Source organism: Anser brachyrhynchus (assembly GCF_964034855.1).
Source record: "Anser brachyrhynchus genome assembly, chromosome: 1".
In the NCBI taxonomy this organism is placed as follows: Eukaryota; Metazoa; Chordata; class Aves; order Anseriformes; family Anatidae; genus Anser; species Anser brachyrhynchus.
Window position 1 is genome coordinate 105,813,824 of NC_137694.1, and position 22,892 is coordinate 105,836,715.

General features: G+C 42.5%; 2 protein-coding genes across 6 annotated transcripts; one reads left to right on the forward strand and one right to left on the reverse strand.

The window, feature by feature from the left end:
• Positions 1 to 292: 292 nt before the first annotated feature.
• LOC308187572 (C-type lectin domain family 2 member B-like) lies at positions 293 to 10,906 on the reverse strand (the record flags this gene model as incomplete). Of its 2 annotated transcripts, XM_080575674.1 has the most annotated exons (7): positions 293 to 2,439; positions 4,098 to 4,198; positions 5,309 to 5,493; positions 6,136 to 6,219; positions 6,833 to 7,027; positions 7,962 to 8,533; positions 10,681 to 10,906. In XM_080575674.1, the coding sequence occupies 6 exons, from the start codon at positions 7,978 to 7,980 to the stop codon at positions 2,325 to 2,327; spliced, it is 699 nt and encodes a 232-aa protein (XP_080431800.1). In that variant the 3' UTR covers positions 293 to 2,324. The 2 variants fall into 2 exon arrangements, with proteins under 2 accessions (XP_080431800.1, XP_080431799.1); XM_080575673.1 differs by lacking the exon at positions 7,962 to 8,533 and having other exon boundaries at positions 10,681 to 10,825.
• LOC308187571 (uncharacterized protein) lies at positions 6,674 to 21,990 on the forward strand. 4 transcript variants are annotated; one of them, XM_080575670.1, is made up of 4 exons: positions 6,674 to 6,882; positions 7,499 to 7,567; positions 10,817 to 10,975; positions 19,381 to 21,990. In XM_080575670.1, the coding sequence occupies exons 2-4, from the start codon at positions 7,532 to 7,534 to the stop codon at positions 20,740 to 20,742; spliced, it is 1,557 nt and encodes a 518-aa protein (XP_080431796.1). In that variant the 5' UTR covers positions 6,674 to 6,882; positions 7,499 to 7,531; the 3' UTR covers positions 20,743 to 21,990. The 4 variants fall into 4 exon arrangements, with proteins under 4 accessions (XP_080431796.1, XP_080431797.1, XP_080431795.1 ...); XM_080575671.1 differs by lacking the exon at positions 7,499 to 7,567; XM_080575669.1 differs by lacking the exons at positions 6,674 to 6,882; positions 7,499 to 7,567; positions 10,817 to 10,975 and adding an exon at positions 12,886 to 17,336.
• The last annotated feature ends 902 nt before the right edge of the window (positions 21,991 to 22,892 follow it).

Below are 22,892 nucleotides of genomic sequence, written 5' to 3' on the forward strand. Positions count from 1 at the left end.
CATTTCCACAGAACTACTTCAGCAGAGTTTAGTTAAATGCTTTGTTAAATCTGACATATTTTGAAGAGTTTAAAAAGATTTAAAGATTTAAAGTGTTAGAAAATGAAATGTCTTCTGGGGTGGTGATGTGAAATGTCATGTTTCATGTAAACCCCAACATTATCTTTAAAGAACTTTTCATACTGAAAACCTGAATATTTTATTTTGCTTCAGTCTGGTGTGACTTTTTTTTTTCATATGGTGCCTGGGCTGAAAAAGACTTTTAATGGTACAACATTAGCGCACACACCACTGGAATTCAAAAGCTCTGTAAAGATATTTATTAAGTATCTTTTCAGGACTATTGCACGTTACCATACCCTTCAGAGCTAGTTAATTTAAAAACATTGCAGGGAAACAAACAAAACAAACAAGTTACGTATAAATTAACACATAGAATATTACGGCTATTCATACAGTAGAGTCCTGTTACTGTGCTTATAAAGAACACATGCAATTAAAAAAGTGTAGTCCAGAAAAATTATGACCATATATAAATTCACATCTAGAAGACAAGTTTTTAACAATATCTGTACCACAAAATCCTGTTACAGTACAGTCCTACTGTCACAGAAAATAATGAAGGCATAAACAAAACAATTAACAAAATTAGACAATTAAATTTTCATAAAAATACAGTGAAGGCAAAAAATAATTAGAAATAGGACAAAATATAATACTGCAAAAAAAACTTTTAGTGCAATTTTACATTCTTGAAAATGAAAGAAACATAATTATCTTTCCTTCCCTGAAGCTACAGTGCACTCTAGTGGCTACTCAAAAAGTTATTCCACTTGCTTCTTTAAGAAATCCCATGTAGTCTGCGGCATACCACATCACAAAAGTCAACTGTGCATGCCTGAAGAGGTGGCAGAAGGGCATTGCAATACTGCAGCAGATCCTGTACTTCTGCAGAGTAGCATATTTACACTTGAATCAATTGAGCAACACTGATTTCCACCAGATGAGAGGTCACCCCCCTTACTTCCTAACAAAATACATGGACAACCTCTATGGCCAGGGGCATTCTGTACTAGGTATACTGCCAGAGCTGCCTAAAGGAGAGGGAATCTTAGTAAACAAAGTCCATTGTTTCCAGATTTTATTCTGAGCAAGAAGTATTTTGCCCTGTTATACATAAGAATTCCTGATCCTTCCTTGTCTAGAAAACCATTACAAATAGTCCCTCCATGAAAACATGCTGATTTGCTTCCCCTAGTTCAATGTCACTTTCCGTCTTCAGTTTACCCTGTAGACATGAACGGACAGAGTTCAGTGGGATTGTGCCCTCATTCTGTTTAGACTGATAGCCATTCAACAGCACTGTATGTTGCTATTGAAAATGATATGCACACAGAACAAAACACTGATTGTCTATACAGGAATTGACCACTTGTTTAGATTCCTCAAACTCAGATAGGCACAAGACATGAGGAAATCATGAAGGCACATCCTTTACTATTAATTCTCTTATTCTCAACATTTTGCCATTTGCACTAGTGATATTTCTAATTTTACTATATTAATACTTGGACCCTTACTTTTGCAGTTTGAACTTTTCCTCCCCATTTGTGCAAATCCTCAGATAAATTAATACTCTAACTTTTTTCTCTTTTTTTTTGTTAAGATGGGTGCTGCAGGAAGGAGAGCTTCAGGAAAGCAGCTATACGAATTTCAATATTACTACCAAGCAAATTAAACAAAATTAATGCAAAATAACAATTACAACAAACAATGAATGCAATGCAGAGACACACAAGAGGCACCCCATCAAACTGGGAGAACAAAGTCCACAATGCTCATGTCTAAAACCAAAGTGCTCATTTCTGGATCATCCTGTATCTGGGAGACACAGAAACCTTTAGGCAGAGCCACTTCACTTTGTATAATAACACCGTGCCTGTACACAGAGCTCGGATAAGGGAAAAGCAGAACAAATACCTCCAATGACACACCAAAAAGAAAAGAACAGCTGCTTAGGATCCTACAAGACAAGAAATCATGGAAGAAATACTGATGACACAAAAGAAACTACAGGCTGAGCAGTAGCTTAGTAGCTAGAAAAATGGGGCAAGAAAATTTATCAAGACCCTGAGAAAAGACATTGAAATGACACTGTGAAAAAACAGAAGCCTGCTCCATGGGCAGAAAGTCCTGGCTACCAGAAAACACGTTCACTTCCAGGCAAGAGCTGAAATGCATTCCCAGGTCCCAAAGTATACACATATACTGTGCAGATATATCAGAGCTCTAGGTGTCAGAGGTGGTGACTTTGCCCACCATTATCACGCTAAGCTAGTACTCAAGCTACAGACCCACTTCCTGGTTAAATAACATCCAGAGGCCGAGACTCCTTTTGACTCAAGATAGGCACAGTTTCCAGAGCCTTTTACTTCAATCCTGGAAGGGAAAATGAAAGATACTATTACTTTGACAGCCAGAATCAAATAATTCAACAGAGAAGAGAGAACTAAAGGGATTAAGGATTCTTTTCATGTAACACCTGATTTACTACAGGCAAGGCATGGCATGAAGATGATAACTTGCTCTTTGAAGAAAATGCCACAGGTATCATCTTCTTTTATGGGGTCTGGCCCCCAGAATACAAAAACTAGGGCTAGCAGTATTCCTACATCTTGTCTAGTGGTTGCTTAATGTGAAATACGTCCCTAGAGCAAATAATGGAATTTAAATTTACCCTTCTGAAAGACCCCATGCTATCAAAGACTGGCTCCACTTTTGACTCCCTTGGCATTCTATACAGCTAAAAAGTTCCAAGAGAAGCTGTGAAACAAATACTTTTTTCATTTTCCCCTTCCTCAGAATTGAGCAAGGCACTATGGTTAAGGGGCTGGTGGGAAACAGGAAATGAATCTCCATTTCCGCACCACAGGCATGGAAGAGGTAAGGGCCTCCTTCACCAACTGTGTGTTAAAATAAAATGTAATAGTGTTCAGTGAGTAGGCTAACCAAATTGATACATTCCCTGGAAAAGACAAAGGACAAATCCCCCCCTAGTGCTAACAAGACTCTTACAGTACATGTGCTTGGACATCAAGGCGCTCACTCTTTTAAAGACAGAAGGAACAGTTTTAGGCATGCACAGAGGGAAAAGCCTAAGAATGCAAAGAACTTCAACACTGAACATAAAAACAACAGTGGATGTTTCTGTCACAGGCAGGGGTAAGCAAGAATGGGAAGGACTGCAGTTTCCAACTTAAGATGCATACATTCTGCTTACATCTCCTATTAAATGTATAAGATCTTTGTCAGATCCAGCTTGCAAGTCTCAGGGAGGAACAGGATATAGTTACGCATAACTGGTGATGTCAAAAACTTTAAAAAGTGAAAAATCTAAATACACAATGTTACTTTCAGACTTTTGAAATCTCAGTGTCTATCACTGTCATTGGTTATTCTACAGACTCCTGCCAGCAGCTGCCCCAGCATGAGATGCAGGACTCTCTGAAATGATGGACCAGCCATCGGTGGGAGGAGCAAAGTACCCCCACACTCGATGCCTGTGAGAGGACGTAGGGCAGGTACCACCGAGTAGCTCTTACAACACAAATTCACAGCTTCACCTTCTCCTCTGGCAGCCTTTTTTTTTTTTTTTTGTGTAGGCATATACCATAAGAGGTATGAAAATATCTTACAAGCCTCCCAAATACCTTTCATATAAGCCTCTTGCATTGCTTTTTCAAGCTGTATTTTATGATGAGGAATTCAGGTTATTGGCATCTTTCATCCCTTTCCCCATTACTTCAGTATCTTGGTGGTCTCAAGATTTAACTTTCACTTTGCTATAGTGTTTGTTACCATGACCTCCCTTCTCATTTTGCTTCTGAGTCAGGTGTTACGGATTTATCTCCTAATTTTCATCATCAGTTTTACCCGTACTGTGTGAAATCTGTATTGTATTCCTTGCTGTTTCCATTGCCATCTGGACAGCATCATTACAGGTATTTCTTTCAAGTCACTATCTGTATCTGTATGTTATCCTGCCTTGGTCCTCTATAATCTAGTATCACTAGCAAAAAACAACAGCATTGACTTACAGCTTGTTATCTAATGTGCTCCCATTCACCCAAAAGAATTCTTCATTTATTTTATAGAGTCCAATCCACGGGTCTTGCTTTGTTATCTTCACCATAAAACTCTGCAGGAATAAACCCATGAGAGAAGTTTTGCATGTTCCATACAGTTACCAAAATATGAAGTCTTTGATGCAAGGCTCGAAAGCAAAGCAATGATCTTGCCTTTCTCTCAAAAGGAACAGTATTAAGGACTAAATCTACAGGGTACTACAGCATCTGGATCTTGTGTGATTCACCTTACTGAAAGAGAACTTACAACTTTAACAGAAATAAACAGACTAATTTTAAGATTACCCCTGCAGCACTCAGATATTGTAGCAGTAGAAATGCCAATTACAAGAATCCAAGTATACTGCTGAATATTAAGAACTACTATGGAACTGCATTTACTCTTTCTCCACAAGAAACTCTTCAAAGAACAATGAACACCTTTGCAGATAATGCATTTTTCCATCACTGGTATGTCTTCATCATATTGAATTTTTATTACCAAGTAGCAAGGATTTGTGATAGACATTTTAGAGAGAGATGAGTGAGGGTAGAACCTTGCCACAGCACATACAACAGGACTGTCATCTGCACCCAGTATACCCATTAAACTGGTATCTGTGATGTGATCTATTGACCTAGGGAGAGACTGTTTTAAAACAGCAAATGCTATCAAGGTCTATTAACAGATATGGGAGGATATATTGTCCTAGGTCTTTTTACTAGTATGATACAGAAAAGGATGCTCTAAACTGCGGTTAGAATAAATTATCTCCTAACACCAAAAGTCAAGACTAACACATCTATCAACTTGTCTGTCAATCTATCTTGCTAAGAGAGAACAGTTTTCATCTAATTAAAGTTACCTAAGATACAACGATGTTTACCCTGACAGTTGCCTTCAGTGTGAGTATTTATGGTTGCGAACAGCATAAAATTTAACTCAGATAAGCCTTGGGGATGTTCTAACATATCAACTGTTCTAACATATCAACTGCTAGAACTGATGTTTGCTGTTTGCAGGCAGAGAGGTACGCAGCTTTCTGCTTGCTGTGACTTGTCACAGCCTTTGCATCAGAATTAAAACTGTTTGGCTTACAAGGCTGGAAAAACTCATGGGTATATTGTGCAGTATCCTAGAAGTGAGATGGAGTGAAACCAGGATCCCCGCTTTGTTCTCTTACCAGTTCCTGAAGATTTTCGATCACAAGGAGGGAAGCATTGTGCAATGAGCAGAAGTTCTGACTAGAGTTCCAGTTGGCTTCACTCTCTGAGAGGTAGTAGCATTTCTTCTGGAAATATAGCCAATCTGATGGACAGAGTTCCAGGGACGGACAGGCAGGAATATCTTTGTCTGAAGAATGGTTTACTGCGAAAAGACAGAAACCTATTTCTTCCAAATGGAAAAGGTTTCTAGAGTTTTTTAGCTTGCTTTGTGGCTGCACCATCTAATTCATCTCAGTCTAACCACAATATCATTATCTCTGCCCAGCAGAAATATTTATTGCAAACTAATTATGTACTCTAGCTCCCGCTAACAAATCTTTGAAGTGATGATCAGGGCAAGCCGGTTGAAGTAACTGGGAAGGTAATAACTATGTATGCCTTAGACACTCATCTACAACTTAAATGTTTCTGACAATTAAGGCTTTTGCGAGTGTTCTGAATCAGTAACTTTATTATAGTGTTAAGGATTACAGAGTGGTTGCAAAAGACCATCTTCCATTTGTTTTCCCAAGCTTGGATTATGATCAACAGCAAGGTTATACGATTGAATGTCAGAAGCACACTCAGACTAATCTGAGCGCTAACTATTGGAGTTATTTCCCCAGTATCTGACCACAGTTTTAAACAGCAAGGCATGAGACATCTATTTAACTTTGAAACAAGGTAAGGTCTGAACAACCCTCTTGTGAGGTCCCGGGGACTTCTGACCACACAGAACTCTGGTAATTTCTAAGGCTAGTTATATGTTCTTTGTCAGTAACTTACACAAAGTGTATACGCTTACCAAAGTGAATACACAAAATCAAAATGACAGCAGCAACGAGGATTCCAGCAACACCTCGCCAGAACCAGATATTTGAGAACACACCTGAAAAAAAAAAAAAAGAAAAGAAAGAAAGAAAGAAGAGGAATTTTAAAAAATATACGGAGTTGAAAGAGGAGTAGAGCCCAGGATGCACGGAGCCGTTCCAGAGGCCACTCTCTGAGGAAAAGAGGCGAGGGCAGTGGCCCGGGTGGGCGCCGCGGCCCGATCCCCGCCTGCCCGCGCCCAGGCCGGCCCCAGGCCCCCCGCAGCCCCTGGGAGCCGGGCGGACGCCATCTCGCCGCAGGCCGCCGCCGTGCCCCGGCGGGGGTTTCCAGCAGCCCGGCGGCTCCCGGGACACCGGCGCTGCCCCGGGACACCGCGGCTCCCCGCTTCCCGCCCGGCCGCAGCCAAGGCGGCCGCCGCCGCCGAGGTCCCTCGCCCCCTGCACCTCCAGCCTTGCGGGGCGCCGTCCTCCGCTCCGGGGAGCCGCCAGCCCCGGGGCGCCCCATGGGTGCGGAGCTCTTGCCCCGCCGCGGGAGGAGATGACGGGGCCGGAACGGGCGGAGAGACCGGCGCCGGGGGCGGCCGGGGGAGGCCCGGGACCCGGCTTCGCCGGCCCGGTGCCGGGGCTGGACGCGGGGCCGCAGTCTGGCTTGTAAGACAGGGCTGTACGTACCAGGAGGGCTGGCGCTCTGTACAAGTATTTCGTCCGCTGTGTTACGCACGGTAACTGCTTTATTCGCGACAGATCCTGGCTGTATGGCATGGTCAGATGTCCAGGGGAATGCGGCTCTCCGTGCAAGGCTGATGAGGTGCACACCTAGTGCTGTTTTGTCCAAAGCATGCAGCCATCTGTACCCACGCAGAAAACCTTAAAACAGAAAACCATGAACATGGAGGGTTACACGTTATGCTTTCACTGTGACCTCCAATTCCTTTTATTTGTCAAGAATATTTGAGCAGCTTTGAGGGTAGTCAATTGATGAAAACTATCTCCAGGTGCTTATCTTTGCAGATAATAAAGACCCATATAAAGTGTATGCTTCTATACGTATTAATTGACCTACGGTTGACTTTAGCTTTTGACTGTGGCAGCGGTTCAGTTAGGCAATGTGCTGGGAGAGCTGGACGTGCCAGTACTCCTGGGATGACACTTGAGAAGGGACAGGCAAAAGGGTGAAAAGGAATAAAAAAGGTGTGTGAAAACAATACTTAAAATATGTTGGCTTAGGGGAATTTAGGGAACCAAAGATTCCCAGAAGAGGGGGGAGGGGAGGTGGAAAAAATAATGGATCCAGAATGCTCAGGATGTATATGCTTTTAGGTTTGTATACTTTTTTAGGTTTGGGGAGAACTGAACCCAGAGGAGCAGAGAATGAGAGGAAGATATGGAATTAGGATGGCAAGAAGGGTCAGTACCTGTTTCATATTGAACAAGTTTTGCATAAAAGGAGACAGTGAAATACTAGTGTATGCACAGCTATTTGTGCATCTCTTTCTAAGAACAAGTTTCTCATCATTTACTCATTCTTCTACTTTAGGCTGTTTAGTGATAAAAGTTGCCAAGCACCTCATGACTTAAGCAAAACAAAGCAAATCTGAGAACATAAACAACCCCGGACACTGGACCATCCACTTTCCTACAACCTGATAGTGCACTACCTGGTTTTAGTCTTAAGAATGAAATGTCTCTTAAGTGGCTCGCTCTCTTTTCATTCAGATCTGCCTGCTACTGTGGTCAAAAATAGTTTACTGTGGCTTATAACCACAGAGAAGTCACAGGTATCCATTTCACACTTACTCACCCACTGCTATTATTGACATTTTCAGGTCATTCTCCAGGTTGACAAAGAAACTGAGAATTTACATCTTCCGTTGTGAATCATTTGATGCTTCAAAATGGCTGTCCTTGTTACCCTAGATGCTTCCTTTACATAATTGAGACACTTGACTTTTAGTTTCACAGATCAATTTGGCTAATACACCTCCAGACCGAAGAGTAAGCAGCCTGCTGCTGTTACTGAGGAAGTGTGGTTTTCAAGGCTCCCCACATGAGCTAAAGGCTTTGGAGGGGGACAGTTGCTGCTGAACTACAGACAGACGAGTTGGGTGTTTGCAGTGAGTGCTCAGGATGATCTTGGAGGAGAAGGGGAATTTATCCTTGTACCAGAGCAGAATGCAGTGCATAGGCTGAGTGCAAGACAGACACTTGTCAAACCCACTCTCAGCTGCTAATATTTAGGGCAGCTTTCAGCTCTCCTTTCTAGCACCTTACTGGCTCAAAGCATGTGGGCTTCTGTGAAGGTAGGCCTGCAAATTCCTCTGCGATGGTAACTTCCACAGATGTCACTGGGGGCTGTTGAGCTGTCAAGGATAGCTGTTCAGAAAAGGGAAGTGTTTATTTTTGCAGGAAAAAAAGTCTCCCATTAGGTGTTGTAATGGCCATGTATTTGCTTAGCTGTGTAGTTTCATGAAATGTTCCCACATTTTATAAAATGAAGATTGAAAAAGAAGATAAGAATTTGATAAAGGCAAAAGGCAAACATACCCTCCAGACAGAATCACAGGGAGAAAATGCAAACATTCTAACCAAAAATGTGGCATTTTCTAAGCAAATTATTTTCTCAGAAAAACAACTTGGCCCCTTCAATGCTAGGAGTCTCATGGGATTGACTCAAAATGTTTGATGGATTCCGTGATGCCACCTCCTGCTTACTGCTGTAACAAATAAACGGTGATTACCTTTTCTCACCCATTAACATGCTACCTCTAACTTTTCAATTATGCAGGGAGAAATCACTTCAGAACAAAAATTTGGGGTATAGAGCGTTTACATTAGAAATATCTGCATGGTGGTCACAACAGCGTACTGCAGGGATGCCCTAGTTTGACTGGAACTAAATAGCTTGCATGCTAGCAGCAATTTAGCTGTGATTGCGCAGCTAGGCCGGGGGAACTAATTCGTCCTGCTCTTGGTTGATTTTGTCAGCCCATCTCTATCTTCCTCCACAGTCGATGGAAGAACTGCCAGTGAGTTAAAAATCTTCAGTCAGCCCTAAACAAGGGCTATACCCTAAACAAGATGTTAATTTTGGGGGTGCTGTTGAAACTGTAGTAAACTCTACATATAACATTTGAAAAGTGTTAATTTTTTAGGATCAAAGGGTTTATTAGAAAAGTAGCTAAATGAATGTGTTGTGTTACTTTTTAAGTTTTTTGAAGCTAGCAACCATCCACAGATCCACAGATCAGTACCTCTCATGCAGCAAAACGCATCGCTTATTTGTAATGTTTTGACTGTAGTCCCCAGAAGCCTCCTGATCTCAGCATGTCACTGTATGATAGGAGTCCAGTAGATGGGAAGGAGGAAGGTACTGGAGGATTTGGGTTTTGCTTACTATTACTAAAGTTTTCTTTGTGTAAGTCCTATGTTCAGCTGAACAAAAAGACATTTATTTCTTTCTGTTAATAGTTATAACAGTAATCTTTTTGTTTGTTTGTTTGTTTGTTTTTTGATATTTTAGTGCGTATTATTTTTGAGGTGATACATTTTTCAGGATAATATCAAGAGGTTCTTGCAGTTCCCAAAGTGAAATCCTTAGACTGGAGAGAGAGATACATATGCGTATCTTTAAGCTGTGAATATTACTCTTGTGTAATACGACATGAGTCAGACAAGTAAATGTTAACACAGAAAATATCCATGTTTTAGACAACAGTATGAAAGAAAGAGATGAAGGAAGAATGTAGCAGAAATAATGTTAAGGGCCTTACGGGACATCAGGCATGTGTAGTAGTTTTGAACATTTTAAAAGTTGCTGTACTTTAGAAGGTATTTAACAGAGGTATTAGAAGGTTGTATTTACTGGAGAAGGTAAGAAGTAGTACTTGAGGAGCACTAAGCATGTTATGAAGCGCGGGACTGAGAATGTTGCAGCTAGGTCTTTTACATCAAAAAGGCCAGTCATTCAGCAGTCTTGCAAAACATTATTTGGAATGTTTTGGAATAGGACACGTAAGAGAAAGGAATCCAGATATGTTATTAGCTGTGTTTGCATTTTTGGTGAGACTAGTATTCACCAGGATTGTTATTTACTTGTCTGCAGCACTTGTGTGTTAGAATTTTGTAGAAGACATAGCCTCTGTCTTTAAGAACTGACAATATTAACACTGGAAATGACCCGAAGGAGGACAGAAATAAGTAGGGAGGGTTGAAGTACAGAAGAGAAAGCACCACAGCAATATAGTTACATGAACGCAATTAACAATATTAAGGTTAATAAAACAAATAAAAACATAACAATAGGTGTGACAGGGAGATTATGGTAGAAACCTCAGATGACCTAAAACATCAGACTTCCTCTTTGTCATTATCTACAGAAGCTGATAGACTGGATATCAATAATGATTAGTAGCTGTATTTCCTGTTAATGTTATCTTTCAGGAAAGTTCAGAATTTCTTTATAGATAATGTGATTCATCACAGAGCAAACACAGCATTTAACACCTTGAAAAGTCACTTACCATTTGAAGCCTTTGCAACCACAAACTGTGAAAGGTTCCAGTGTTGTGAATCATAGATTTTGCCAGTTGAGGTTGGTGTCATCATGTCCCCTGCATGGATAACCATGTTAGAAGTTTCTCCCCAATGTGTCTGCAGGCTATGCATCTGCACCAGGAAGTTCTTAGCGGCCAGCACGTGAGACCATGCAGCTACACCATCAGCCAGAGTTCTCCATTGCTTCTACTGAGGTCCACTCACAACCAAAGAGGAGAGAAAAGAAGTGTGTGTAGTGCTCACCTGTGGCTTTTTAAAGTGGTGAGTCATTCTGACAGGGGCTTGACAGAGCTACTCAATTCAGTTTCCTGTTCAGCATCCTGTTCATCTGTGTCGTGGTTGCAGCTGGTGGAGCTGTGCACCTTCCTTCACAGGAATGAATAATCTCTTGTCTGCTTGTAAAGGTTTCTTTTCCTATCCCTTATCAGTTTAACAGCTTTTCTTCCCCACATTGCCTGCTGTAGCAAAGGTACTGTAGCAAGAAGTACTGTCCTCCTTGGGACCAAAGCAAAGGAAGGAATATTTACATGAAGTGCTGAGTAAGAGAGCTGCATAGGGTAGTGAGTCTGTAGGGAGATCAGACCATTTCATGATCCGATGAGTATGTAGCTTTAAGCTGAAGAAAACAAGGAACCCGTATGCCGTTGATTTCTATAAGCATGGTGATATGTTCAGTGTTGTTCTTTACCATGTTCTTTGTACATCCTTTGTACAGCCTGTTTGCTGTTTTGACAACAGATCTATGTTAGCAGTACCTAATGCATAAACTTCCTTTATTTTTTATTTTTTAACGTAAAATGTCACAATTCACATGTCTTGTTTAGGCCTCTGCATTTCTTCACTGTCAGCTCAAGTTCTTAATCACCTAAATAATCCATGGTACCCTGAAAATTTTGCTGTGTCAGTACTTCCTTCTTCCACCCCAGACTATATTAAATTAATATTAAATATTTTAGCAACATAAGCAGATTAGGTCTGCATTAGATATATTAAGTAACATAAAGTAATGGTTATTACATAAATATTTAAAATCAGAGTGAGATGGGAAAAATAACAAGTGTGCATGGCATATGAAAGTAATACTTTACCTGTTTCTGTTTAAAATACTTGTGTTTAATGAGATTGAGATGGAAAAATATGCTACCAGTGGTTTAGAAACCAGGCATAGCTATAAAACCAGAATATCTGTTTCTTTCACATCAGTTCCTGGACAAGACTCTGTATACTAAATACCAATAGCAACAGGTAATTTTGCCAGGAAGAGCCTGTGGTCTAAATAGAAAAGTTCAGCATAAGACCAGAGAGAGAAATGATTGTTTTCCATATTTTATGGGTGAGAATCAATGTGCAGAGCTGAAGTCCTCATGGCTACATAGTGAATCTATAAGCGGGAGAAAGGAAGGAGAAGACTCAGTTGTGTGCATCATCCTTCCTGTCACAAGATTAATTTAAAAAAATAGATATCTGCATGAAAAGGAAATGGTAGAGCAAGTTGTTCAAAATAATTTTGTTATTGAAAGGACTGCGATCTCATGGTCTGCAAGTAACTTGAATACTTCTTCCTTTCAACTTAAAAATCCACTCTAATGATACTTAAAGTTATTGGGTTAGGATATTAAACAAATATATCCCAGATTTTAATGCAAGAATGAGGCCGAGAAAATCAAATGATTTTTGAGCTGCCTGCATTTCTTGGGTCCTTAATTTTTGGAGTATTCTAGGCAAGCCAAAAGATTGTGTTAGAGGGCCAGTAAGAAATGCAACCAAATAGTAAGAAACTGTTTTTACATCTCTTTCTCACCTACCACCTTAGATCCACAAAGAATGAGGTGAAAAGCAAACTGCACTGGAATATGGATGATTTCTTTAAATATGGCACTTATCAGAAGGACAGAAATATCAGTGCAATGCAGTCTGAAGGACTGTTTTCCACCAAACCTTAAATAGGTTAATAACAGCCATTTCCTCATCTCCTCTGGAGCCAAAATAGTCAACTGCATCACGTACATTTCTATGGTCTGCAAGACAAAAGCAACTGAGACAAATATTACACTGTAAGATCTGTCAGAGGAAAAAATGTTTGCCAATAAAATGCCTTGTGCAAAATATTATCTCCTCATTGCAAGGAGGGAGTAATACCGTTTTTTGTTTCCTGTTTTCTTAACTAAAAATAGAGTAGAGGGAGGGGGAAGGGATAAAGAAGGGCAAGGCAACAAAGCAGTATAGAGCATGTCTGTGTCCACTCTGTCCTTCAGTGTCATGCTGTTTTTCAGTGTCAATTTCTGTGGGGTGTTATATGGGGTATGATGGAAAGAAGCAGCAGCTCCCATCTCTTTAGGTGACTATATTGGGCTTAAGTTGCAAGGTTTCGGTAGCAGGGAGGCTGCAAGGGTGTCCTCTGTGAGAAGAGTCCAGACGCTGCCCCACGTTAGATCAGAGCCAGTTTCAGTAGGCTCCAAAGGGACCCGCCACTGCCCAGAGCTGAGCCAATAAGTGATGTTGTCTGCACCTCTGTGAGAGCGTATTTAAGAAAGGGAAAAAAAGTGCTGCACAACAGCAGCTGGGAGAGCAAGGAGTGAGAACCAGCCCTGCAGCCCCCGTGGTCAGTGCAGCAGGAGGGCAGGAGGTGCTCCAGGCACACAGCAGCAGTTCCCCTGCGGCCTGTGGAGAGGCCCCTGGTGGAGCAGGCTGTCCCCCTGCAGCCCATGGGTCCCACACGGAGCAGATCTCCACGCTGCAGCCCGTGGAGGAGCCCCCGGTGGAGCAGGTGGATGTGGCCTGGAGGAGGCTGCGGCCCATGGAGAGCCCCCGCAGGAGCAGGCCCCGGGCCGGAGCTGCAGCCCGTGGAGAGGAGCCCACGCAGGAGCAGGGGGTCTGGGGGGAGCTGCCGCCCGTGGGGGACCCGTGCTGGAGCACTTTGCTCCTGGGGCATGGAGGGACCCCGTGGTATGGAGCCATGTGGGAGCAGTGCTTGGAGAGCTGCTGCCTGTGGGAAGCAGGCTCAGTCTGGGAAGGACGGCATCCCGTGGGAGGGACCCCACGTGGAGCAGGGGCAGAGTGACCGAGAAGGTGTGGTGGAGATGAAGCGAAGCAGTAGGAACTGACCACAGCCCCCCTGGGGGGAGGAGGTAGAAGAGGGTGGATGGGGGGGGGGGGGGGGGGGAAGGTGGTTTTAGTTTGCTTTTAGTTTCTCACTGCTCTAGCTTTTTAGTAATAGGTAATAAATTACATTAACCTCCCTATACTGAGTCTGTTTTACCTGTGACGATAATTGTTGAGTGATCTTCCTGTCCTTATCTCAACCCTTGAGCCCTTTTCATCCCATTTCCTCCTCCTTTCCTTTGAGGAGGGGGAGTGAGAGAGTGGTTGTGGTGGCGCTCAGCTGCCCAACTGGGTAAACCACCACAGTGAGATGGGCCAAGGTGGCAGTGTGTAGTTGTGGTCTGTAGCTCTTGCTGTATGGAGTTGTGTGGAGGTCAGCATGCAGGTGCAGATGGTGTTGGAGGCATGGGTTGTGGTAGTTCCTGTGGCTGTAGTGAGGGTTGTGGTGGTGGTGTTAGCTCTCCTGCTTCTGCTTCTGCTCATGCAGGGAGGATGATACATACCTGGAAGTGAGCTCTGTCTAAGAGCAGGAGTGCATACCCTTGCAACTGTAGCAATTGGCATACCCCAGCTGTTGAATTGCAGCAAGTGAGGTCCAGTCCTTCTTCATTTCCTGGTCACTATTGTTATTGCTTATTTCCATTCATAGGAGTCAGTTTTTCATCCATACCAAGAATAAGTGCTTTTTGCATCCTGCCTCAAAAATGGGGTTTGAGCAACAATAAAAACAGCATGCAGAGAAAACAATTGATTGCAGAAGAAAAAGAATGAAAATAAACTGAGAGCAAAGATCTTAGGGTTAAAAATAAGGAACTAGAGAAGGACACCAAGCAGAACACCACCTGCTGCACCCTTTCGTTTCTGAAGGCACCCTAACAGCCAGCAGACATTGACTAGTAATGCTCCCACACAGACATAATAGGGTAAGGGAAATGAAGCAGGGGCTACTTTTGTCACGGTCCCACAACAACCTTTCTCCTGATGGGAGGCTAACTTGATCAAGCTAGCAGGAACTTACAGCCGTATTAATTTCTGCGCTGCTCAGGGGGAGGATGTAGTAGAAGAGGGTGGATGGGGGGGAAGATGTTTTTAGTTTGCTTTTAGTTTTCACTGCTTTAGTCTGCTATCAATAGGCAACAAATTACATTAATCTGCCTCACGTTGAGTCTGTTTTGCCTGTGACTATTATTAGTGAGAGATCTCCCTGTCCTTATCTCAACTCACTAGCTTTGTTTTAATTGTATTTTCTTACCCCGTCCTTCTAAGGAAGGGGAGTGTAAGCATGGTATGGTGGAGCTTATCTACCTACTGTTGTGAAATTACCATAGCAGGAAATGGCTTTGTGCTCTGTACAGAAGCTTTTGGTCAACACATACACATTTTTTTAACGGATCTGTTAGGATGACCACTGATGGCCAGCAACTCTTGACTTGCCTGGTCAGAAAATTACCGTATTTTGTTCTCTCACACAACTGTTGGCTGATCCCATGATCAGAGATCCACTTTCCATTTTGATGTTGCTGACATATTTGGTGTTATGTTCAGGATAAGAAAGCATGGAGGGAGGTATTCTTCCACTTGACTCCTCTGCTGTGTAGTGGAAGGGAAGGTAACCACAAAAGAGAGGTTAGTGGGAAACAGTGTTGACAATGCAACCGTAAATAGATTCACAGCAAAAGCACATCTCACACTGCTTCTTTGGGTGGGTTGCAGTCTTAGAAGGGAACTCTAAATCCTCACCAACCTCATCCTATTTGCTGTGCAATTTAGAGTGCTTTAATATTTCCTCTATGCACAGATCAATGAAATCATGATACAAATACTTCTAAACATCAATTTTAGAGTGTGCAAGTTTGGAGCAAGAAAAAACAATGTCTATCAGCTTGTACGTTTATTTTTGACCGAGATGCACAAATACAAGCAAATGTTGCTAATCAAGGCTGGCCTGGCAGATGGATGACTTCTCCAGTGCCATTCTTCTTAGGGTACAATTTTGAAGACTTGAGAGATGGACATTGACTGGCCAAAAACCAGAACTTATCATACCTACATAGTGGTTGTAACTGGGGTTCTTTTCTGCTAGCCTGCCATTTTATCCTTGCAGTCTGCCAGTGCCAGAGCAGTTGCAAATGAACTCTGTAGTTCCTAGCAGGAAATATTTTCACTGTTTAGCATATGCATGAAGTTCACTGCATGCTTAAAAACTTCTGCTTACCATGCACAGAGAGGCAGGCCCAAACAGAATAAAAAACAAGTGATAAGGAAGTCTGGCACATTTTATTAGGAAGAAGCATTACCAGCCTCCTTGTTCACAGTATGGGTTGTACTGCAGGAGTTTTCTTAGCTCTGGTATCAGCTACAGGTGTCAGCTCACACATACGTCAGACCTTACTGATACAAAGCTAGAAAGAAGTGTCTGTGGTACCTCAAAATCTTTCAGAGCTAAGGTAATGGTTAGAGGGCATAGCAGGATACATGCCAGAAATGTGGAAGACGTTCTGCATAATCAAAGGAAGCACTGCAAGGAAAGAGCGTGCCCTCGTAAATCTACTGTCAGAACAAGGGCTCAGCATATGTCTGAGCCAAAGTTCTCAGGGTCCTGTCAGCAAATATACACGTTCGGAGGAAGGTTTGACCAGGTAGATACCCTCACTCTTTGCACAAAAAAATACAAAATAACCGTGATCTGATCTGACCTAGAGTATTTGCCTAAAGGTCTGACTCCACTACAAAGTGATTCTTTTTATCTTGTGAAATGGAACATTTTCTGCTTTATGACATTGCATTTGGTGTAGTCATCCAAACAGACCTTTCCCCCTGCCCAGACTCCACTAATAAAATAATAATGGCCTCCATTCTACCAAAAGAAGCAGGTTTGCCAGGTGGATCGTGGCCACTGTAAGGCCTCCTTATGCTTCTCTACCTGCTCAGGGCTCAGATACATGGGCACCTTTTGCTGTGCTCACGCTCCTGCCATCCACAGTCAAGCCCTTGAATCCATACACCCTTCCTTTGTGGATGCTCCCTCTTGCTAGTTGTCCATTCTCCTCATGTTTCTTTCCACGTTCACCCCAAGAGGACATGGCACATTGGGCAGGATCAGGAAAGAGCCTGACCTGAGGAAGAGAAGGACAGGAGGTCCCAGTACACTCCGCCTGTGCTCAGGGCCGCTTTCCCATGCGTCTGGTGTGGAGAAGCCCAGGTTATCCTCAGCAATGTTGCAATGCTGCTTTCAGGAGAAGGCTGGGCAAGAGGTGTTCCTGGTGGGCAGGGCCTAAGCTTTATAAACCAGGAAGATATCAGATGTTGGTTTTCTTGCCAAGTTCCCTCCCCTCCTATTACTCTCTTCCAGAGGCTAAGGCTCCTCCTTCGCCAGAGAGGAGTGAGTTTAACTGAAACTGTCCACCCCTGGGCAAGTGGGAAGGGCGTGCATTGCCTCTTTTCCTCCTGGCAGCTCTCAGCGCCGCTGCTGGCTCTGGGAGCTTTTGAGAAGCCCTTGTGTCTTGCCTCATCCCAGCCAGTGAGTAAGTGCTTCTGTCCTCTGTGTAGTGCAGCTTGCTTTCAGATGATGGGCTGTGATGGGAGATGTACAGGGAGAAACCCCCCAGTTCTCCGGGGGATGGCCAGGGACAGGAAGCTCACCCCAGGGGCTTGGCTGCTGCATGCGATCACACTCTCGAGAGCAGGGGTGCGTTTCGGTGAAGTATTTGGGCAGGCTACCATGGTGGGGGATAAGAAACAGAATAAGGAGTCTCCTCAGGCAGCTGTTCTGTGCACCATGCAGAGTTTATTTTCTTCCTGAATGTCTCAATTATCAACGTTTGCTCCCCCCCCCCCCCCCCCCCCCCCAACAAGGCCCTAGATGTTCAGCAGAAGCTGTAGGGAGTGTAACTGACCTCTTGCACTGTTTCATGTGCCCCAAACAGGAGCTACCCCTTCCTGAAATACAGCTCTTGTGGCAGAAGGGAAACAGAAGAGAAAGCAGTGCCTTCTGTCCCCTCTAGAGAGGCTGAGGAAGCAAAGGCAATTAATTCTTTGTGACTCAGGGAGAGTGTAAAATGCTCCCAAGCACAGACTGCAAGACCCTGAAAACAACGATGGCTCTTGCTCAGGCTCCTGTTCTCTCTGCTGGCGTTAGTGTCTCTGTTTAGTTTTGGTTTCACATCCTCTAGCAAGCTCAGCAGAGGGAGTCCCTTTTCGATGTGGAGGAGGAGGAAGAGGACAAGAAAAGAAGACAGTTTAGCATGCAAGCAGATAGCAAAGTTGAGAACGAGGAGACTGGCAACATTCAAGAACACCATGCACTGCTCATAAAGTTCTCAGCAAGCTGTTGTGTCTTATTCCGGTGCTGGACTTCTAGCTCTGCAAGAGATTAGTATATTTGTCATTAGAAGGCCACAGCTGGTTATTTACAGTTTTGGCAATCCTTATTTATTTTTGGCTCTCATAAGGTGAACTTGCTTGAAATATTACATCCGGATCTTTGTGAAAAGTAATTTTTTCCAAGCCTAATGAGGTACTGGGTGATACAGGTAGCAATACAGAGCAGCAGTACCTGAGGCTTGCTACATCCCTGTTGTCCATGCAGAATGAGCAACTTGCACTGTTGTTTTGGAAAGGTCAGTGTATTCTCCCCACAGCTTCTCCAGTGTGAATGGAGAGATTTTTCAGATAGAATGGAGAGATTTTTCACACAAAGAACAAAAACCTCCATAGCAATCACATCTAGATTTTATAAAGAGCTCCAAGGCAAACTGTTTGATTCCTTCTTATTTTGCATAGCTCAGCTAAAGTGAGGGAGTAGCCATCTGAGAAGGTTCAGTTATGGTCCACAGGACTTTCTTGTGGTCTGCAGAGAGTTATTTGCAGAGGGTTGCTGCGTTTAGGGTACTTGCTCTGCTTTATGCCTTTCCATGTTGATAATAGCAAAAGCAGATAGCATTCTGTACATTCCTAATATTAAATCCCAAGTAGATAATACCATTTAATACTATTGTAATATTTAATATATGAAAATACTATTATAATATTTATAAATATTTTATAATATATATTTATATATTATAATATTTAATACTAAATACTATTTAATACTATTAAATACCAAGTAGGTAATCCAAGTAGATAATAGTTATTACTAAGGAATTTTGCTGTTGCAAATGCTTGAATGAAATATATGGTTACTTATCATTACTATAATAAATTAATTCAAATTCTAGCTAGATGAAACACATTTGCTCCCAGAAATAATACCACTGAGTTAAATCAGATCATGAGTCAATGCTTGAGTGTGACTGAAGTTTAGAGTATTGATCTGAGTTGAAGCCAGGGACTGAGCCAGATGCTTGATGCCCCAGTTCCTGAACTGAGAGCCTGTCACCAATATCAGTGTTCCTGCACTGCACTACAAGTGTGTAGTGTAGCTCAAGAAGAGAAGCATGGACAGGCAAGATAGTATGCCTTTGGCAGACAGAACAGTTTGCATTGTATTTCTGTCTTGTATTTCTGTGTATTTTTATGCTGAATAATTTCATCATGTGTGATTTCATGTTTTGCTTTTGCAGAAAAGAGTGATGGATTTCAAAGAGGAAATTAAACCCATTTCTGATGTATGCATTAAAGAAACCAGTTCTGCATTATCTACAAGAGCCGGAATGTCAGATCTTCAAGGACCACTGGTGCTTCCTGAGCTACCTGAACTGGCAGCCCATGAGACTCACCACATCTTTGTCAGTTATAGCAACACTGATTCAGCCTGGTCAAGGAACTTTATCCAGAGTTTAGAGACTATGATTCCTAATCTGAAGGCGTGTTATCATGAGAGAGACTTTATACCGGGTAAAACCATAATTGAAAACATGGTTGAATCCATTCAAGGAAGCCAGAAAATAGTCTTAGTTCTCAGCCCTGACTTTGTCCAGAGCAGGTGGTGTCTTCTGGAAGCCAATCTGTCTGTCTTCCAAGACTGTTTGGGAAGGAAGCCTGTGATCCCCATCATGTTAGTGCCCTGTTTTGTGCCACTGCACCTCACCCATTTGACTTATCTTGACACCAATGATGTCCATTTTTTAGATAAAGTTGTCAAGGTCATTTGCACTCCCAATGACAAGATGAGGAATGCCACCATGGTTCCTTATAGCCCTCCATCTCTCTACAATGGGAAGTCCCTCCTGTCTCTGCCTGCAGTGGATGACCAGGTCATTCCAAAATGGAGAGGAGGCACATTCAGTGAGGCACTGCCTGACCAGCTGAGTATAGTCTGTGAAGATACTGAGGTCTACAGAAAGGCCATCCAGATGATTAATGAGGTATCTTCTAGGGTATCACCTTGTACCTCAATCAGTGTTGTCTCCGGGATATCAGTTTGCATATTAGGAAGCTTATTTTTGGTGATTGGTATCTTCTTATTTGTTGGGTTTGACCAGTACTCTGGTGATTCTTATACAATTTTCTTGGGCTGTATTATGATCTTTGCAACTCTGTGTACCTTTTCTGTTTATATTAATTGTGCCTACAACTACAAAATCAAATCAGCTGATGAGAAACTTCTGGAGATGTCCCAAGCTGCTGGTGAGGCCAACTCACTGCTGATAAAGAATTCCCTTCTGGTTGGCTGTGATTCCCGACTGAAGCTCCAGTTAGTCTACATCTCCCTCGAGGGGTGCAGGAGTCACTTCTCAGAGATTTTTGGAGAGGGAGAACCCTCTGCTGAAGAGATGTTCCAGAGAGCCTTGCACTATTTCTCCTCTGATTATGCCTGTTGTGTAGCCAAGAAGCATTTCCAGTTCTCTTGCTTGGGGACAACACCAGGACACTGGGATAAAGGGCCTTGTTTTTGCCAGTTTGTTTTCCACTGTATGGAGAAAGGGTCCTGGTACTGGAATAGTGATTATCATCCAGATAAAAGAGCACTGGATTTAGGTTAGATGCTGGTGAGGTTATACTTCGAGCAGCAGACAAGATAAATATGTAGCGGACACTAGTATCACTGTATCACTAGTCCTTTTTTGTCTTGACAAAAAAAGAGCTTTGGGTATAAGAAAGAGAAAGGGATTGTATTCTATTTCCATTTGACCCTCGAAGAAATTCAACACTAAGGAATCTGCAGGCAAAATATCTATGGTGTCAATGTCACAGGAAAAAAAAGTCATTTCTTCATCTACTGAGGTAGCTACACTCAAGTACAGCCCACTTATATACTGCCCACAAGACAAAGGTTAGGGGAAAAAGAAGCATAAACCACAAGGTGGTTGGCAGTGCAGACATCTAGGCGTACAGAAGGTGTCTTGCTGAAGGCTAATAAGGGGAAAAATGTTCTCCAAAGAACATCATTTCCCCTCCATTTCAGGCTTATTTGCAGGGGAGGTAAAGTAAGTCAAAGAGAAGGCTGGTTGATTTACTGTCTCTTGAGCACACCATGTTCTTTATTACATGCCCTCTAATTAATCATTTCTGTAGGTTGTACAAATACAAACAGGACAAGTGCTCATCTTCAAGTCTAGTCTTGATAAAGCCCATCAGGAATTGCCTTGATGTATGCAAGGGTGGAGTAGGAAAAAAAAAAAAGTACTTGTGAAAAGTGCAGGAGTGGGCAGAACTGAACAGCAGTGGAATTACCAGAGATTGCTCAACCCTTCTGGAGAGCAAGCATCTTTAGATACATGATGTATGTGATGCTCCCCTTTCTTTCTGGCCTGGAGGGCTCCAGTGAGAGCAGCTGGGAAACTCCAGTTGTCTGTCAGAAGGATGAAACCTCATCTTGTCCTTTTCAGGGGCAGCATTTTTAGTCCACACAGAGCATTTACCAGGGTGATTTCTTGCTACATCAAGAAGTTCTCTCGTCAGCACCTGATTGAATCTGTGAACTGCAGTGGTTACTTTCAGATAGCAGTTATCAGGTATATACATTTACAAGAAAAGGGAGCGGATGTTATGCAGGGGCCTGTCTTACTGTGGCAAGGACAGGGTCTTAAAATAACTGCTGAGAGGAGGCTGGGACAGTTGCACTGTTACTTTGTTAGTGTTGGGCACCACAGCTTGTGTGACTTCTCAAACCGAAATTGCTGTCTGTACTGAGCCATTCTATGATTCTATGAAAATAAAATAAAATAAAATAAAATAAAATAAAATAAAATAAAATAAAAATTTTTAGGCACATTAAGAACATGATAAAATATTGGGGTCTGCATTATTGTTTATTACAATACTGAGTTTTCTGGCATCTGTTCAGCAAAATAGGAACTGGGTTTGCAGATCCACTTTCAGGGAGACTCAAACACAGTCTAAGAGCTAATGCTGGGGGTAGGCCTAATAGGTAATTATGCCCAAGGATGAGGTCTAACAATATGGAGAATTTGTGCAGTTATAATATCGACATTGCTGTGCCAACCAGACTTTGGTACGGATTTCTTCATACCTACAACACATCTTTCAAGAAATTTCTATGCTTGGCTAAACGTCCTCCAGCCTGACAGGTATGAGAGGGGGTTAATTTTCACAAATAATATTTAATAATCCATTGTAGCACTCTTAACCCATTGGTCTGCAGGTCGCAGGCAATGTGGTATAGCTACTCAATTCATAAACCTCTCACACAGTCTTGCACAATGGTACTGGTAATGTGGATGCCTTGGCTGCTTTGTATTTGTTTCAGCTCCTGGTATTGAGTGGTTAGTTCAGTCAAAAGTATAAGCATACTATGCTGATTATAATGCATAGTGGAATAGGCAAACAGCAGTCCTGAATGGATGTCCACAGCTACGAATACAAAGTGTTTGCCCTGCCAGGCTGGCAGGAGCCCCATATCATTGACTTGCCATATTTCACTAGCATAGCGTCATTTAATTGAGCCTTTAACAGAGGGACAAGATTAAATCAGGAACAAGTAAGGCAACTCAAACAGGCTGCTTGCAAAGCTTTTAATGGCACTTGTTCTCTCTTCTTGGCAGCCCATGCTTTGGCTGCAGTTGCTCATCACTGCCCTGAAGCTGTGTATATTTGAGTAGCCTTTGTCATAGTATCTTCTTTAGTTATTCAATCACTACAGCGTTGTGGACAGTTCCAGAGGCATTACACT